The 18,127-nt window shown below is 39.9% G+C and overlaps 2 protein-coding genes across 2 annotated transcripts; both read right to left on the bottom strand. All coding sequences in view use genetic code 11, as the record gives it.

Annotated features, from left to right (window-relative positions):
* Positions 1–331: 331 nt before the first annotated feature.
* EGR_02371 (Regulator of G-protein signaling 3) lies at positions 332–6,332 on the bottom strand (the record flags this gene model as incomplete). Its single annotated transcript, XM_024491620.1, has 6 exons — positions 332–370; positions 1,925–2,425; positions 2,801–2,825; positions 3,076–3,241; positions 5,857–6,002; positions 6,121–6,332. The coding sequence occupies 6 exons, from the start codon at positions 6,330–6,332 to the stop codon at positions 332–334; spliced, it is 1,089 nt and encodes a 362-aa protein (XP_024354126.1).
* A 6,167-nt stretch (positions 6,333–12,499) lies between these two features.
* Positions 12,500–12,931, bottom strand: EGR_02370 (hypothetical protein; the record flags this gene model as incomplete). The annotated part of the gene is made up of 1 exon (XM_024491619.1): positions 12,500–12,931. The coding sequence occupies one exon, from the start codon at positions 12,929–12,931 to the stop codon at positions 12,500–12,502; it is 432 nt and encodes a 143-aa protein (XP_024354125.1).
* Between the last annotated feature and the right edge of the window lie 5,196 nt (positions 12,932–18,127).

Genomic DNA, 18,127 nt, shown 5'->3' with positions numbered 1-18,127 from the left:
GTGTGAGCGTAGAAATATTCAAAGCCAAAAATAGGCATTCGTTTTCTTTGACCAACAAGCATACCTTGAGATCGAAAAGACCTCGGTGAGATACGGTGCCAGTACTTCTTTTTATTAGATGCGCAATTACATCCTGGGTTACATTATAACCTTACAAATACACATACGCATATCATGACCAAGCGTCTTGGGTGCCATAAGTAAAACCAGAACTTCAAAATTTCATTCCAGGTCCTTTAAACTGAACAGAAACTCACCGGACTTTCCTGTTAATAAACCCACTTTCGAAAAGATCTGCAATGGATGACATTCGAGATGATGCAAAACCATCTCAGATTGCCCTGACAACAGAGGGGTTATATGAGGATACCTACTGAAAAAATACAAATGAGTAGACTTTCACAAATGGTCAAGTAAATGCCAAATTTTAATTACCATGGATATAAGTAGGGTGCTTTACTTAGAATAAATGCCACTACGATTCAAGGACAACGAAAGGAAAAGGCTTAATTGCATATGCCTAGGGGAAGTTGATTTATAAGCCGTGGTCAAGGAAAGTAAGTAGTGGCCAGTGATGTAGATCTCAAATGCAAGCAAAACGTTGGTGACATTCTAAGGGTAATGCGTTCAGTGTTTTCTAACCCATGTTGCTATCTTTCCGAAATCGAAGAACCCAGTTAAAGTTAATGAAGACATGTCAACAAAAGCACATTCGAAAAACACAAAGCCAATTCAAATGCCTTGTAAAATGTGCTACTGATTAACATTTCAAAGTAGAGGTGCCAAAACAGTGAGTCTGATCATAACTTGAAGGATGTTTTAGCGGTAACACCTGTACAGTTGAGGCTTTGTCTTATTCCCATGTAGATGATCGAATAAACATCAGGCCAACGATGACAACAATAATTAACCAAATGCAATAACCATTTGGTAGGAAAATAATGCAACGTGACGCCCGATCGCACCATAAACGAGGCTTAACATGAATGGGGGGAGTGAATATGGTTGTTTAGTTTTAGTTAATTAATGACAGGATGATATTTGGCTAGTGGATTTGTGTGGAAACCTTCTACTTTCGTCAGACTATGCGCAGATTTGAAGTGAGGGTCTTAACGACGTGTTTTTTCCCAACAGAATCCTAAAGTAAACATACTTTAACAGTGCAAGAAATGGAGACCATCAAAATGTCGAGAAAGTAAAGTTGTAAATACAGAACCAGACATGCGTGAAGGACACTGTTTACTTAACTGAGCGCAGACTCTAGATCGGTGCAATTTTATGGCTGCTGCAGTAGCAGAGATAATATCGAAGCGACTGCTGCCATTTACGTTGCGAGGGATCAGTGGACAAAAGACTAAAAAGTTGGGCAGTTGTGACTATGACAGGAATGACAACCAGCAGACGTCTCGGATTGCGTGTGCAATCTTCACTTAAGTATGAAAAGTGGGAAGAGGAGTTTTGAACTAGTACGGAGGCGAAGTGATGCATGCGTGCATATTCAGGGCAGTGCCGATAACGGATCTTCAATCCGTTAGGGATAAAAATAGGTATACAGATAGAAATATATGTATCTGTACTTTGGAATCGGACTTCTTGTGACTTAAGCAACTAATATATAAGTGATTCGATACCTTCTTATGTAGTGAGCTCCCCCTTATTGAAATCCCATTTACCTTAGGTCATACTGTTTGGTTGATAATTAGCAAAAGAAAGCACTTTATGGCTCGCCTTGCTGGTTGACACTACATGCGTGTATAGATCGTCACCACCAACTTTATTTACACAGCATAGATAGAAGTGCGTCCATCTTCATCCAGAGGGCAAAATGAAAGTCATCATGGTCAAATGTGCGTGCCATGGAAGAAATAGAGGGGGCAGCACTTGGACGAACACAGACATCACGTCATAATCGCCATCTTCATACAGGTGCTTTGGCCGGAGAGGTGGAAGATTTGCCAGAGGAGGTGGAACGCTTATTTGCCGCATTTTTGGTCATATTACGCATATGCCGAGAGGTGGAAAGACCGAGGAGTTCGAGGTCCTGCACCGAGTTCATCCCCGCCTCAGCGTCGGCGGCAGCCGCTAGGACACCGGGAAGGTCAGTTCCCACACCACCCGCCCGCAGAGGTCCGGACACACCACCTCCACCCCCCATGAAGTTAAGCAGGCGGAAACGCGCCGAGCTCTCACCAGATAAGTTGCCACCGCCGCCCTCGTGGCCGTCGCGGGCTGCGGCTGCCAACTCTCGCGCCGCCTGTTTAGCTTGATTGAGAAGGGTGAGGAAGAGGTCGGAACGCAGGAAGCGCCCATAGGAGTCGCGCTCCATCAATGCTTGGATGCGTTTTTGTGCATTCTCGAATGTGTGTGTGGAAGGCGAAGCCAATTCTGCGATTGTCTGCTCGCGTGTGACTGAGTCCAAGTTTATCTATCATAACAAAGTCGGCAGTAAGAATTGACCATGCCCTACAACATTAGTGCATATTTACACACCAGCACTTTGCGAGTTTACCTAGTCCGCAATGTTCAATTCCGTCAGCTAAAATTAAAATATTCCTATTTAAGGCATCTCACCCACGTTACGTGAAACGAAAGACCTTTCCTAGCATAGGTCATTATCAGCTAATATTTCTTTTTAGCAGAAAAGTATAAGCCTCTAGCTTGTAAAAGAAATTCATGTTATTCTCATAATGTGTAAGTTGTTATTTGCTCTTTTCAGTTCAGACACGATGCCAACCACAAAACGAGCGCTTAGAGGACGCAAGCTTTTGTTTTGGAGGCTGCTTGAGCTTGAGCCTCAAACCCTTGAATATGCCATGGGAGCCGTTCTGCCATAGCATATATAATACCTTAAAAGAGTATATTTACAATTATTTGTATTGCATAAATGGAGAGATGAAATTTTAAGCATAACGCACACTTATGTAGGATAAGAGATTGTAAAAAAAGGCCATAATGTTTTTAACTTTGTGTAGGAAATAATAGGAAGTTCTTTATTTAAAGAATTTTCTCATTTAAACCCCAAGAGAACGGGGAAGTTCCACGGCAATGAATGAACGAATGAAGAGACGATCTTACCTCTCTGCACGCCTGAGTTGCAATGAAATCTTCATAAATTTTTGGGCTTTTGCCTGCTGCTTTTTCGGTTGCGTTATAGTCTTATACTCCTCACACGCAATCCAAAATTCAATGTTCTCATCGCTAAATTCAGTCGCCAAAAATTCCTTAAAGAGTGCTAGACCATCTGAAAACGGAAATGTGAAAAGAAATTCCAATTAGTGAAGCAGTGAAGGCACTTCCTGGATTATGAAACGTGCAGTACATCGAATGCATCAATATAAACGAATGACATGGAATGTATTATAGAGATGATTGAGGATATAAGGCATCTTTTTTTCCAAAGCTTCTGCATCGGTGGGATTTTATTTGTGTGTCTATTAAATAAATTACTTATTGTAATCTTCGCGGCATTATGAGATTCTTATTGGCCAGAAGGCTTTTGAAGCACGTGTTACATGCATAGGAAACGAGTGATGATTGACGTGTTTGGGATGTCAAAGATGTGTGGTACCAGGCACCGAACCGCATAAAAAGCCTACGAATAAAACTATCCACAACTTCTTTTTCATATAAAAGTGGAATTAAAGCTAATTTCACCCAAATTTGTGCTAAAATAATCCATTTATTAGTGGCTAAATATATTTTGAATTTCATGGTTGTTTGAACTCGCTTCACTCAATAAGCAGAATTTGCAGCTTTGATTGTCATATGGACGCCTTTTTTTGATCGTGGGTCTGTGTGACGCGAAGAAAGGTTAGTTCAACTATTCGCAGTGTTAAGTAAATGAGCTTATTTCAAAAATAAATATAGAAATTTTCGACATTTTTTAGGCACTTGACTGTAGCTGACCTGTCAATGGTTTGTCAAAATGCCAGGTGGACTAACTTGCTGTTAAACTACAGCATATGCGAAACTTTGATTGTTTGTTTAACTCCTCGTTTTGGTTCCGCTTCTACACTCCCGCTGGGTGGAATGGCCTCCAGGACATGCTAGTAGCCCCCCCCCCCCCAGCTCTTCTTTGCGTCGGCAATACATATCTCGCCCCAGCGTTATGTCTTCTTACGTCTTCAGGAAAGTCTCGGGGCGTTACACATATACATATGCAGGATTTTCAGACTAAAACTACATGCCATACTTACTAAAAGTGTCACAGGGGTATTTCTCTCTCGCCTCAAAGTAACCTAACAAAACAAAGCGAAATCCCAAGCCAACAGTCTGAAATACGCCAACTAATGTTTGGAGGCTCTAAGTAAACAAGTCATGAAATAATTTAATGACTACTGTATTTTCTGACATGTTAGGTAATAACTGTCAAACGAATGAACCAAGCAATTTCCGCTTCACTATGATGCTGTGGTACCACAAGCGATATAACGGAGAAGGCCTTCATCCGAATTCCACCGAAACATTTGTGTAACAGTCTAAATTTCTCCAATTTCGTCAGTAAAAAGTTGCACGAAAACACGCCTGAAATTGCTACTCCTCCTTCCCGAGGGCAGGGGAAAAAGGAAGTGGATTGCAAAGCTCCAATAAAGTCCTGTGTGGTCATTTCAGTCAACCATAATTAATTCAGGAAAGCAAAGTCTGCACAGGCATTTAATCTAACTCTGATTTAGAAAATAATTCCACCACTTTTAGTTGCCACTTTAAAATTGGCTTCAGCTTTTCGTTGATACTTCAAGGTGTTGAGTTTTCATTCTGCGCAGTTTTTGCTAAATTACAGCAACTCCTAAGAAGAGTATTGTCAACACTTTTTTCTCCCCATCCCCAAACAGCCACCTGTAAAGCAGTTTGATAAAGCTTGCCTCATAAAACAGAAGGTTTGAATTAACTTCGGCTACCTGCGAGACGATTAATTCGCAACTAATATGGGGAAGTATGGCCTCTCCCTTCAAAGAAGGAGTAATAAATGTTAATTAAATCTCTACTTAAAAGATGTCTTTTAAGACAATCTAAGAGGCTAATTTTATTTTTGTCAGTCTATTTCGATTTGATGAAATAGCCTGTATGCGCGTCATTTTGTGACTATGGTTGCAGCTGTTATGGCGACGTTTCCTCTGCCCGCCTTTTATAACCAATGTAGTATCCGGAGCAGTTGCCGCCTTAATCATACCTTTTAAAAAGAAGCAGATTTCTCATCCTGTTTTCATTATTTTTATAGCATTAATTATCTTTTCAGATGTATGCTTCGATGATTTTGGCGTAAGTGCTTGAAAATGATCAAGTAGTTGAAATGCATCTGCAGCATTTAGCCAACATCTTTGTGTGGAAATCAACAGAAGGCAATGACCTTGTTGGGTTTGGAAACTTTTGTCTGTATTAACTTAAAAATACAGATAAGTAGGATATGGCTGATATTGCGAGGGGATAGGACCTAATGATTGAAATGCATTTCGATGTCTGCCCCCGCTAGCCTGTCAATAGTTTGCTCTCGCTTTGGACTTTGCTACACGACATTTTATCTCCTTCGCGCCTTAATTTAATCAAACCCTAGCACTTTTAAAGCAAAGCCGAAGGCATTCAAAGCTTCGACGCAAATAAAACACCTATGGCTTGAGATATTACTTAACACAAGTGAAATATCTTCCGTAAACGAAGCTTAGAGGCTGAATTGTTTATAACCCTCTACACCATATTTGACAGTTTTATCTGCACTTTTGACAGTAAAGGTCGGCAAAACCATCTGTTCAAGGTATTTAAGCGTATCGTAATGTGGTGCTTTGCAAGTTCGAAAAAGAGCGCATTAGTCCAACAACGTTAGTACAAACAGCCAACAGGATTTGGCGTCTGAGGACTTACACTTGTCAGCTAGCAGGGCTTCGAATGATTTCCTCCACCTATGCACCTGTTCGTAGCTAGGCTTACCAGAAGCAATCATTTTAAGGAGCTCATCCTGTTGAACAGTTTTCACCTGGGTACATCGCTTTGAGAAGAAGGGCAAGGACCTAGGTGGGTAATGAGCAAATAGCTAAGGTATGTAAGAAGTAGAAACGGTAGCATACTACAAGAAGAAGAAGACCTAAACCTGAACTTTTTTGTTCGTCAACGAATAAAGAGGCGTACATTTTGTCCTTCCAACTCGAACTTCTTCGTAGGCTGTTCCCTGAGGTGCTTTCCATGGATTCAAGACTGCCGAAGTGAGCGGCGTCTAGAGCTGCATTCCAGCTCTGTCGAAGTGCTCGCTGTTCAGCTACCGACATCGTATTCGACTGACGTGCTGGAACATGGGCAGTGATTGCGGTAGCGGCCCTCTTTATGGTCCAAGGAAAACGCATATGCAAAAGGAAAATCACTTTTGGGATCCTTATAACCAAAGAATGCTTTTGTCGCTTAACAGTTTTGCTCTATAAAAAGGCTCATGCAAACGCATCGGACCTTCTTATACTGGTGCACTGGAAGAAGGTAATTTTTCCCTAATTAGTCTTATGGATGGCATATTGAAGGACTGTAAACCTAAAAATAACTTTAAGATTTCACCTAATCATAATTTTACAAGTGTAGCGGAAGTTGTGCGATTTTGTTAGTGTGAGCAACTTAGTTATCCCCAGTGAAGAAATCACAACTAAAAAATTCTTTGACATAGATGATTACATTGCTAATATTTGTCGTTAATTAGTGTTTATAGTTTTTTTAAGGAAAAATCAGCCTAAAGGTGGAAATGGGAAGCAAAATCGCGACAATGAGCCGAACGACGAGGGTGGTTACGTGTTCGAGCTCATGCAGTGGGGACAGAAAATTATTTAAAAGGTAGCATGCAATGTTGGAGACTGTGCTTAATGGCCCAAAATAATTTCACTGCAAAAGCTAAATAAATGCAAATAAAGGGACAAAAATTTCTCTTATTTTCAATACAATACCCTTTGTGTCGATGTTTGAATTATGACTGAATTGTTTTGGAGATAGATGGTATCCATTTAGACATGCATTGCAGAAAGAAAAGGAGATCGTTTTGCCTTTTTTTGTAGATCATTTACAAAATGCACACTAATATAATTTCTTCGAAATAGTTCCACATCAAAGCCAAATTGTTGATCTCACACATTATTTCATACAGTAATGAGAGAATGAAGTGTTCACAAACAGCATTCCTTTAGAAATTCTATACTATTTTGGACAACCTGAGCATAAGTAATCAAAAATTAGAAACTCCAATGGGAGCTCATCTGTCAGCGTGCAAGAGTACGCTACATGGTCCAATGTACTTAAATATTTTAGCGAAAACGAGAAATGATTTTATGCTACGCTGGCAGCCATCAGAACTCCGAGAATTTGTATGGACTCGCAGAGAATTGTCCAATGCCCACACTTATTGAACCGACGTTTATTCGATCTTGTAGCGCTGGCGTTCCTCAGGCTCCACACCCCAGACATGTAACATTTTTGAGCGGCATAACACCAGACAGTTTATGCATAAACAAACTTCCTGTTTTAAAGTAAAAAGGGAATTGTTGGGACTTCTAATTAGAACATTTGATGAAGAGTTTTATCGGAGATGGGGGCAAATTAAAATTTAATATAGAAAGCTCTACAAACACAGGGGTGGCGCATTCGACTTAAATATTGTTCCACCTCACCCCAACTGGTGTTTTCATAGAGACAACCCATTTTCAAAGGCACACATTAGTTGCTTCACTGCACCCTTGTTAACCTCCCTAATTGCCCATAATGGCAACAACCGAAAAGAACGTGGGGCTTCTCCACTCGACTTCAGTACATGAATTGCGTCGTTGACCAAATATGCGTTTGCAAGCATGACGTAAAAGCGAAAATGACTTACATCCATTCACTCCATTATAACTACTAGTAGTATAATGCTTCAAATTACTACTCATGGTATTAGAAACTACTACTTGCAAAATGTGCATTCCAGCTGTAATGAGGGTTGTAAGTATAGGTGGATTGGAAGGAGTGACCAATTGCCACTTCGAAGCATTGACTGAATGTCCCAAACATGGCGACGCACCTCCCAGTCGCGTTGTGTTACCTTCCGGTCTTAAGAGACAATGTGAAGGTAGTATTCAGTTACTCGGCTACTTAAGACAGACCGTCTAGTGTCCCCATCTAATTGCTCCAGTACAAAATTTGGTATATGTCGTGAGTATGTGGCGCTTCTTAGGGAAAGCAGTACAAATCAAGCCCGTCTATTGCGGTAACGGAAAAAATCTTTTAAATCATTTATGATAGTGCGCTTACAATGCCTAATACGCTTTGCAAAATTTCTAATTCTCCACCAACCTCTTCCCAGAACACGCAAAGTCTTTAATCAAGAGGAACTAGAACTGGCGGAATTCATAAGTGGCGATTTGGATGAGTTGAGAAATTTCCTGATAGTATCACAGTTCCTGAGCAAACACAAATACCGAGTTCGTTAGCAAGTGACTAGAAGTAAAGGGAACTATTAGCTCCGTCATCTTCCTCTACGCTGCTTCGCCTTGTGATTCATCATCATCAGCCAAGCGATGTCTTCTTCTTCTTCTTCTTCTTCTTCTTCTTCTTCTTCTTCTTCTTCTTCTTCCTTTATCGAAAAGAATTTGCATATAATTATGCTAATCGGAATGCGAAGAATAAATAATCCGTTTGAAAGCAAAAGTGTGGATACCTTCAAAGAGGCGATCTTCCAATCTGACTCCGTGTTAAACATATCGAGCACTTTCATCATTTGTAATGTTCATATTTTGAGGCTTAAGGAGGTACTTGTTTCACGACTGGAACTATATAATAATGCTCCAATTTGAGTTCCGAAAGTAAGTTTGCATTTATTTGCACGAAAGGAAGTAGCACTTTGTCACCACTGGTCTGGACATCTAAACACGATTTCGGCAGCTTATCAAAAGAATTATGCATTACTTCAGTTCAGGTCATACATGAATGAGTAAGAGTCCTTAAGTCCGGGAATGTGCTAGATCGAAGTCATTAGCGGACTCGTTCCGATATACCCGCTTCTAACTTAAGCTACAGCCTTGGAAAACCGACTTTTGCCATCTCCGTCAAGTGCGATTGAGTATCTTTGAAATTCACGTGCTTTTTAAAGTGATTTCTTTGAAATAAAACGGTGTTAGTTTGGGAATTGAGGTCATGCATTTTCAGTAATGCATCAATTTCTTAAACTGCATTTGCTCATCATTAAACATTGCATCATTTTGATTCAAGTGGAAGGGAAACGCGTTACCGAAAATAGTCACGTCTAAGGACTGGTCGCCTAAGGGTCCAGTTGTTTTCCCCATCACTTATTGACACACCCATAAACGTGAGTAGTTTTAGCAAAGTCCTGTGCTAACTTAAATGACAAGCATTCACATTGATTAAGCGCGTCAAAGTGGAGAACACTAGCTTCAGCACGAAGTCGGATCCTCGAAGACTGTAAAGTGGTGTCCAAAGCACGGAGAACAAGTCCTTTTTTATTTTCTTGTTTATACACGGTTTAAGTAATTCATCTGTCTGGAATGGGTTGCATCCCACCATCGCGCACCCTGCGAACAGACGGCTATCCTTATGGCCGCATTGCCGGTTGCAATGTGAATTACAAAAGTGCAATGGCATGCTTTCACCTATGGTGACATTCTGCGGTCATTTGGGCACCTGACCCTAGAGGGAAGTGTGGTTTCAAAATAACACATGTTATTTTACGAGATGAACAGTTAAATAGTGTAAGCCCCCTAGACCTCGGAAACGTAGTGTAAACGCACCATTGTGCAAACAAATTACACTACTTTTCTGTGCCATTGAATAATCTACAGTTGGATAATGTTAAAGGTTATTGGTACTTCCTATTTCCCCCGTTTTCCAGTTTATTGACGTAAAGCTAAAAGATACACAACCATCTCTTGCCCATTTCATACCCATTTATCATTTCTTCGATATTCTTTAAATTCACTGACCAACGTTATGAGTAAAAAAGTCGGTAAACAAGTTCCATTTACCAAATGCTTCCAACCTTTCAGTGGGTGCTAAACCTTACTAATAAGTAATATAACTGTATCTAAACCTCAACGTACACATGTATACGATAAACCAAAAATCATTTAACGTCTAGAAAAATTATGGACTTAGCGCTGATGGTAGCGTGGTCACACTAAAAATGCTTAAGTTTGGTCGAGGCTATTATCCTTCACTTCCACTTTTGGTGCATGAAACTCTCATTTGCATAATGTATGTGCCCAATGCTAATACGTTTGAAAGGCGGGTATACTATATGTAAAACACCTTAATAACGTCTTAGTTGATCATCGAGCGAATAGTACAGAGTGTGTTAGAAAGTGTTGAAGGGGCTTCAGCGTCTCGAACAGTTTTGTGGTAGAACACTAGTGTAAGTGGCAAACTCCCGGTGCTTACACTAGCCTCACCAGTTAGGAAAGATGTGACCAGCGAAGAATGGACACTACGCACCGCACCCGACAGGCTCAAACATGCTCACTTGGTGCAATTGATGGTTCGAGTACTTGAGGATGACTTTGTTCTCACTCCTCACCAAAACAGATGTTTGTACAATAATTGGAGAGGTTCTTCGTCTGAGCAGCTCCCTTCAATGTGCCAACACAGGTTACAATGGTGGGCAAATTTTCCCACGCTAAATTCGCTCTTTTAAGAGACTTTGCGTCCGGGTCTTTTTATTCAGGCTATTAGCCCCAAAGAAGTGGACATGGGTACATGTTCAAGCAGTATCAAAGGAGAGGCGCAGTGTATCATGTAGTATTTTTTTAGCTGCAGTGCAAGTGAATTCAACCTGGCCTCGAGAGGGTTCATCCACTTTCCACCATGGAGCTTGGCACTTAAGTTGAACTTATAAACTCTTTGCTTACGACTAAAGTGATGTATAAAAATTTAATAAAGCCAGTGAGCTGGCGGTCAACTTAGAGGAATTTTTCAAAAAAATGGCCTTAACTGTAATTGCAAAGAGATGTGAAAATCGGTTAGGCACTACAGAGGCGATTGGGTAAGCACAGAAATCCGCAATGGCATTTTTCGGAGCGGGCACATAAAGCAAATTCAGAAAACACGATTTTTGTATCTGCTCTCCTGTAGTCGGTAATGATGAAAAAGTAGATAATACACAAAACTCACATGCATCAAGCTTGGAAATAAGCAAACCGTTTAGATTCAGGATTTATTTCAACTATTTTTCTATTAATATCAGTGCTCATTCATCCTCTGGTGATAAACTTCCACAAGAGTCTTTAAAGCTTTAGGGTATCATGAACATGGTTGAACCCGTATCCTTTTTAACTCTTGACATGGGAAAAGATATTTTCTACTTAATTACTAGTAAATAATGTAAAATTCAATGAGCATGAAACTGTGATGTTAAACCACATTTGTCAATGGGTGCGCATAAATTCGTGCCTGTCAAATCGTCGTCATATTTGGTTAAAGTTGTCCACCAGGTTGACAGACATCTACTGTTTCTGCAACAGTTAGAATGCATAAAATACTACGGACAATTTCAGCATCCAGACGATTCACATAATGTTGGGTACTCAGGACCCAATGCAACTCTAAAATGCATGGCAGTTTGCGTCCTCTGCAAAACTTCATTCTCAACGCTAAAGCTCACGTCTGAAAATGAATGCAGCGGCTTGGATTCGGAAGTAGACACTCTGATGTAAAAATGTTTTGCGCATGCCGTATTAAACATCCCAAATGGGTGTTCAGTAGTCAAACTGAGCTGTGGATGTTGGTACAATCATGCTTTTAAAAATTAGGTAAGAAGAGTGAGAAAAATTATAAATTCTTTTGTTTCAATTATTGGACCACCTACTTCCTTGTTCAGAGAAATCTGTAGCTGTGCAAGTAATAAGTTCACATTGGTTGTAAGCCATTTTTTATCAATAAAGACTAACATTCATTGGCAAGCATTTTGAGCTCAAGTAAAATGTCCAAACTCCCGATCCCACAACTTTGTCCCATTATTGTGAATTCGTCAGAGTGAAGCTTTATGGGGATAAATGCGATAGTACCGTACCTCCTCAAACATGTCATACGAATGCGGGTAATTTCTCTTTAAAAAATACAATGCGTTTCAAATTTTGAAAGTCGGGCTCTTTAAGCAAGCTTTTATTCGATATGCTCCATGTTTTCTGGGGTATACAAATTGAAGGTGGATGAGAGTAATGCACCAATAACTTTTCCTTACAATAAGTTTTCACAGAAAGTAATTTAAAAAAGAAGTGTTTGAAGTCATGAAGGACTTTATGCACTTTGGGAACTTCGCAATTGGGAGTCCTTTTGAAAAGTACTAAGGTTTAGGAGTCTATGCAATGGATGATCAAAAGTGCCAATTAGAATAATTCCCAACAGTGTATGAAATTGGTGGACCCCAGCCACTTTCTAATTGCACGTAGCAACTTCTTCCGAAAATCTGATAAATATTGGACAGACAGCTTATTAACCATTGCTCCAGAAATATGCTAGAATTATCAAATATTTCTGCAAGTATTTTGTTTAGTTAATTGTCTTCATAACTTACAATGAACTCCTCTTCATCTCCAATATCCTCAGAGGAAATTCCTAATAACCGAGCCCACTTCTTCGTAGTGCATTGAGGGGACTGTCCTGTTTTACTATCAGGGGTGGCTAAATTACATGTTGAAGAGGTTTCCGAGCTGTGAGCAGTTCCTGTGGTGGGTTTTATCCTTTCTTCCTCTGCTAACTCCAAAGGCACATCCGATGTGGGGGCAGTCTTGTATTTATCGTCCGGACACTCGGTTGTATCAGTCTGACTGTTGAGGGCAGACTGGAGCTGATTACATACGGTTAGTCGTCGGGTGACCTCCACAAGGCGTTCGACGCTGGCACTGAGGTGGGAACTGGAAGTGAGATTCTCGGTAACCTCGATATTTGGTACCTGTACAGGTACAGTGGCTCGTGATTCACTCATTACCAGATCATAGGGGAAGTGGCCAAACTAGGTACGCCAGATGTGCAAGTTTTCAAGGGCGAGAGCAAGAGTGGAAACCTAGTGCTGATAGTCATGATGCGCGCGCTTGTCAATACCCAATGGCTAAGCAGGGTGTGATATGGCAGTGGCCAATCAAATACCATCATGGGGTAAGGTCACTAGGGCGGGTAATGGTGGAAATCCCTGTAGATAGCAAACCGCTTGACGAAAGTGTTTTGCTTCAGCTCGATTCTTATTGAAAAGGGGACCAATCGCGTCTGCGTCATGCTGCTTAATAATCAAGCGATGTTCTGAAAATGTTGCGATACCATTCTAAAACGGTTTAATTCTTTTAAAACAATAAATAACTGTTGTCTTTTTGGTGGGGGGATGTCGAAACTCCTGTCTTCCCTTTCTTCAACGCAATATACACTGCCTTTTCTTCCACTGTACAGAGTAATTACTTGCACGAGATGGGTACTAAACTCGGCTTTTTGCGGTTGACTGTAAATCTCCAAAATGTCACAAATTTAACCTTATGTACATTTAATTATTACTAACTCACAAAAAGCGAAGCAACTTTGGGCCCAAATATAAGAAAGGCAGAGTTTTAAGCTGTTTTGTTTTACAAGAGTTTGCTTTTTCTATGGAAATAGGGTGGTGGGGTGGGGGCGAAATGCATGCCGCACCTCATAATTTAAATGTCAGAAGACTAACATTTTCACCTTTTGCACGAATGGTACTCGAAAATTTCGCCTTGTCGCACTGTGAGTGTGCGATGACTAAATCGTCTGGATTATTTGGCCAAAACGCGATTAGCTTTGCCTATTCACACCTTCCCTCAAGGCACTAATATTAAGGAAATCGTGATAATAAACCTTGAGAGGAGTTTTACAAATTCAATTTTTTTTACAACAGGGGGTTGGTGTTCACACCGACATAATGCAAGTTTGCAAACCTTTGGTAATGACCTCTTCGTGAGCTGTTGTACAAAGAAATCTGAATTAAATCAGTGTTTTACAATGGTGGGTAAATCAAAGTGCTCGACTTGTCATGAGCTTTTCTCCTATGGTAGGCGTGATATCTCGAACAGGGTACGTTAACTTTAGTAATTGAAACCAAAAATTGAATTTCTTTAAACAATTTTTAGGCCATAAAATGAAGTGAGCTAAGTGGATTTCACTCACGCAGCAAAAGAAAACGTTAAGCTCATCTAACTCGTGAGCGGAAAATTGGGTCCACAATACATGATCTACTTCTGGATGTTTGATACCAGAAGGCAGTTCAGTGAGGGGGCATCTCAGGAGCAGTGACGGAAACATACACTTACGAATTGAAAGCCTACTTTTATACCCACGAGGCCCACAGTGGATGTCAAAAAAGCCGGAGTGAACTAAAATGCTACTAAGTATTTACCAAGAATAGGGCTGTAGAAGTTGTGGAGAAATTACAGGTTCCCAAATTAATAAAAAGGATCCGAGAGTTACTCATTTTAACTTTTTAAGCACGTAACACCAAGTTTGCATTTAGCTGCCTCGGTTTCCACTGCCCCAGAATTTGTTAATAATCAAAACGTCTCTTTGAGGAGGCATTTGCTAAAGTTGGTAAAATATTCATGAGTAGGGCACCAGACAGCATGTCTTATGTTTAGGCACATTAATCATGGCGCGAAACTAGCTGTCAAAGGCAGTCCGTAATGTCAACAAAACGCTTCTGGTTATGTGTTGAAATTATAAGGCATAAGAGGACTTGGTAGTTAAAAGTGTACAAGTACAGAGTGGTCGAACAACTTTGCTATTCGTACCATAACCTAAAGATAAAACAAACACATTCCTTGAATTGCAAATGTCATACCTTTACATTGATCACTTCAAACCAACGCATCAAGGCTCATTCTATGTTAAACTGCATCTAAACTCGCATTTAATTCCCTAACTTCTCTTAAGAATGAGCTTCTTCTATCAAAAAAGGGAATTCAGATCTAAAAATAAAGCCATTTTAAATTAAAAATAATCTAAGTGAAAATTTTGGTTTGCCTATTAGTAGTGGGTAGGACGTACTCCGGCAACAGCATTCAAAAAGTTATAGTCACTTTAATTGTGCATGCTTCCGCAATCACTTTCCGCTGAGAATTTGGGCTCAAAAAATTCAATCAAACAAAAACTGCTAGCGTGACCTGCAGAGTATCCACCTGAACCAGATAGCTCCATCAAAGTGAATTAGTCTCCTTTAATTATTCCATGCATTCATGCGAAAAATTTTACGCTGAAGATGCTATGAACTGGACAAAGCGTGAATTTTGTGCAGCCTTCTAACACGTCTGAAGTAAATTATTTAACAGATGGCGGTTTTTTATATTAAAATTCTGGTAGCACTTATGCTCAAGCAAATAGTAGGCCAGGCAGAATCGGTGTTTTACTACAGGGATGAAAACATTTAATATGTAAACAGCAAAAATGATTATTTCTTTTAAGTCAGTCGAACCCCATGTGCAGCCGTCTCAACACCGGATACCCTCATCTTCGGACTGAATTTCAAAAACCCGTATGCATTCCAAGAATAGCTGATAGAGAGCTCATAAAAGTGTGGAAAAGGATGTGAACTTCTGGGCGGCCCCCTCATACATAAAGTCTTCGTGGTTGCTGGCGATTATGATGCCGATAAAGCCTCAAAGTACTTCATGCAAGGCTCAAATATATCATTATGTCTTTGCTGTAAAAATCTCTTCATATACTCACCAGAAAAGTCTTATTTCTGAGCTCAAAAACTCCATCAACCCCTACTTAAGCATTGCTTTAGGTAGACACTAGTGTTTTCTGGCTTTATAATCTAATTCAGATAAAAGAATTGCTCGTGCATTTACTCTGGATCCTGAGTCGAAAGAACTAGCCAACAGAAATTTATTTGGTTGATTCGCTGGAGGAGTTTATAACCAGACTTCATTAGCTTCCCTCACAAACGGTGAAGGACGATGTCATGCCTACAATAACCTTGCATTTTTTTTAAATGCATTCGAAGTTCATTCGTGCTATTTTGAAACATAGAACAATACTTCTGCTATGTTCTTCCCAAGATTCTAGTCTCGACCAAGTTGGCTTCCATTCTTTAATCGGAACTGTGTCAGTAGACCTGTGAATATGTACATTTTAATCGCATTTGACTTGTGTCATGCTGGAGCAACTTACATCGGGATAGCATCCCTCAACTTTCCCAGCACTGAAAATCCAAATGCAAGTCTTTGGGTAATTCAAAAAGAGGACTAGTTAATGCTAAGCTTGCTTATTTAAATATTTTTTGGATGCTTATATGTAAATCAATCTAAGGCTGATATTTTAGGTAGTTTTCTTGGTGATTTTAACAGATTTTGGCATAAGTACATTGATTTTATTTCACATAGTCCTCACAAAATTCAAAATCGTGTACCGCACTGGCTGTTTGTCTAAGTCTTCGTTTTGATTTCGTAAGCACTTAGGGCTCCAACCATGGTACCTCTGCTGGGTGGTATGGCCTTCGGGTTATTCCAGTAGTCCTCCAGCCCCTCTGTACGTCGGTAATCCATTTTCTGACAACTTATCATGCCTTTTGTAGCCTTCAGGGAAGTCTGGAGGAGCTACAATTAAAGCACGGACATTCACAGTGCAGAAACAAGTACATTACAAGAAAAGAAGAAGGTCTACCATTTTTAGTACGTGGCAGAATCAAGTTCCAGTCCCCCTTTTTACAAATGGAAATCGGCTAATCTCTATGCGTTAGTTTGACTTACCGTTAGGCTCCGATTCATATATATAAGTAGATAAGAATCGTAGTTCCCAAATCTGCTTACTAAGGAATCCATTTTAAATGATTAGAAGTTGCACTTTCCTTTAAATAAAAGTTAACAGAACAGACTGACTCGTATTTGGGCTTTAAATTAAGTGCAAATTAATACTGAGAAGTTATCTATTGTCTCAGGAGCGACTGACGTTCAAGCACAATTTCTCAACTCAACTTACCAATTTGATATCGTGGTAAACACCCCTCTCTGGACGTTAAGAAAGAGCTACAAATCAAACTTTATCGTTTTTGACTAGCTAAATGGCTTGATTGTGATGGTAGAAATTCCCTAACGTGAGAAATCGTCGTAAACTGAACGTCAAGGATGTTGGGGTTGAAACATTTAGGGGTGTGCTAACGCTCTCCACTAGCATGAAAGGTGCGGACTTGAAAGATCTTACTGATGCGCAGTGGATGTGCTGCATTCTTTTAATCGCTCACTTAAAATCCTTTAAAATGCGAATGCCGTATAAACATGTCAAGATTGTAAGGGAAAATTGCTTGGTCTCAAAACCCATTCCATTGGGATTGCTCAAATAAGGCTACTCATGGTAGAATCCCAAAAAGAGCTCTAGGTCTTGTAAAGAGGCAAACTATAAAATAAATCTCTGACAACCTAAATGACAAACTAGGAAAATTGGTAAAAACTGCACTAATATACCACAAGTATTCTCACCAAATATCACAGTCTAACAATTATTCAGGGCAGAAAGACAAGACGGTAATGGGAAAATGGTACAAACCCTTAGTAAAATATTGGATAATTATTATTTGATTCGTTAAATAAATAAAAGTATTTCTGTTTAGATTTACCCTTTTCTGGAAAATAATTTTGCACTATTTGTTACACTTTCCTAATCTCGAAATATGGAAACAAAGGTCAGTAGTATACTGCTGCATGTCATGAAATTTGAAGGGTTACGTCTTTTCACAATTTGTGATAAATCTTTAATAACAAAGCCGAGTATACCTTTGCAGTGGCAGCATTCTCCATTCAGATGCATTAAGATCATGAGAGTTGAGGCAGACATTGGTAGTTAATGCTTCACTTCATTGTCTATCGGGGGTATGCTGAGGGGGAGATATCAATGCCACAGCTTCACCCTTGCCTCACACAGGAGGATGTGAATGGCAGCGAACGGGGCAACTTGCTTTTTCTACGCTGCAAACTTCCGCTTTCCAAAAGTGCCTTTAGAAGAGAAAGCGAAGGGCTGGCAAAGGGAATAAATTACAGAGCAGTCTCATTCAAGAGCGAGGCTTTTATTTTTGCATACCCTCACAGAATTCAACTCTTTAATTTCTAATTCCCTTGAATTTTATGGAACAAACATTTTACACTTATAAAGACCTTTCTTTCATTTGTTGCGCTTGGCATGGAGCTTT

Source organism: Echinococcus granulosus, assembly GCF_000524195.1.
Source record: "Echinococcus granulosus chromosome Unknown EG_S00010, whole genome shotgun sequence".
Taxonomy (NCBI): domain Eukaryota; kingdom Metazoa; phylum Platyhelminthes; class Cestoda; order Cyclophyllidea; family Taeniidae; genus Echinococcus; species Echinococcus granulosus.
The sequence above is the reverse complement of the archived record's forward strand: the minus strand, read 5'-3'. Positions and strand labels throughout refer to the sequence as shown.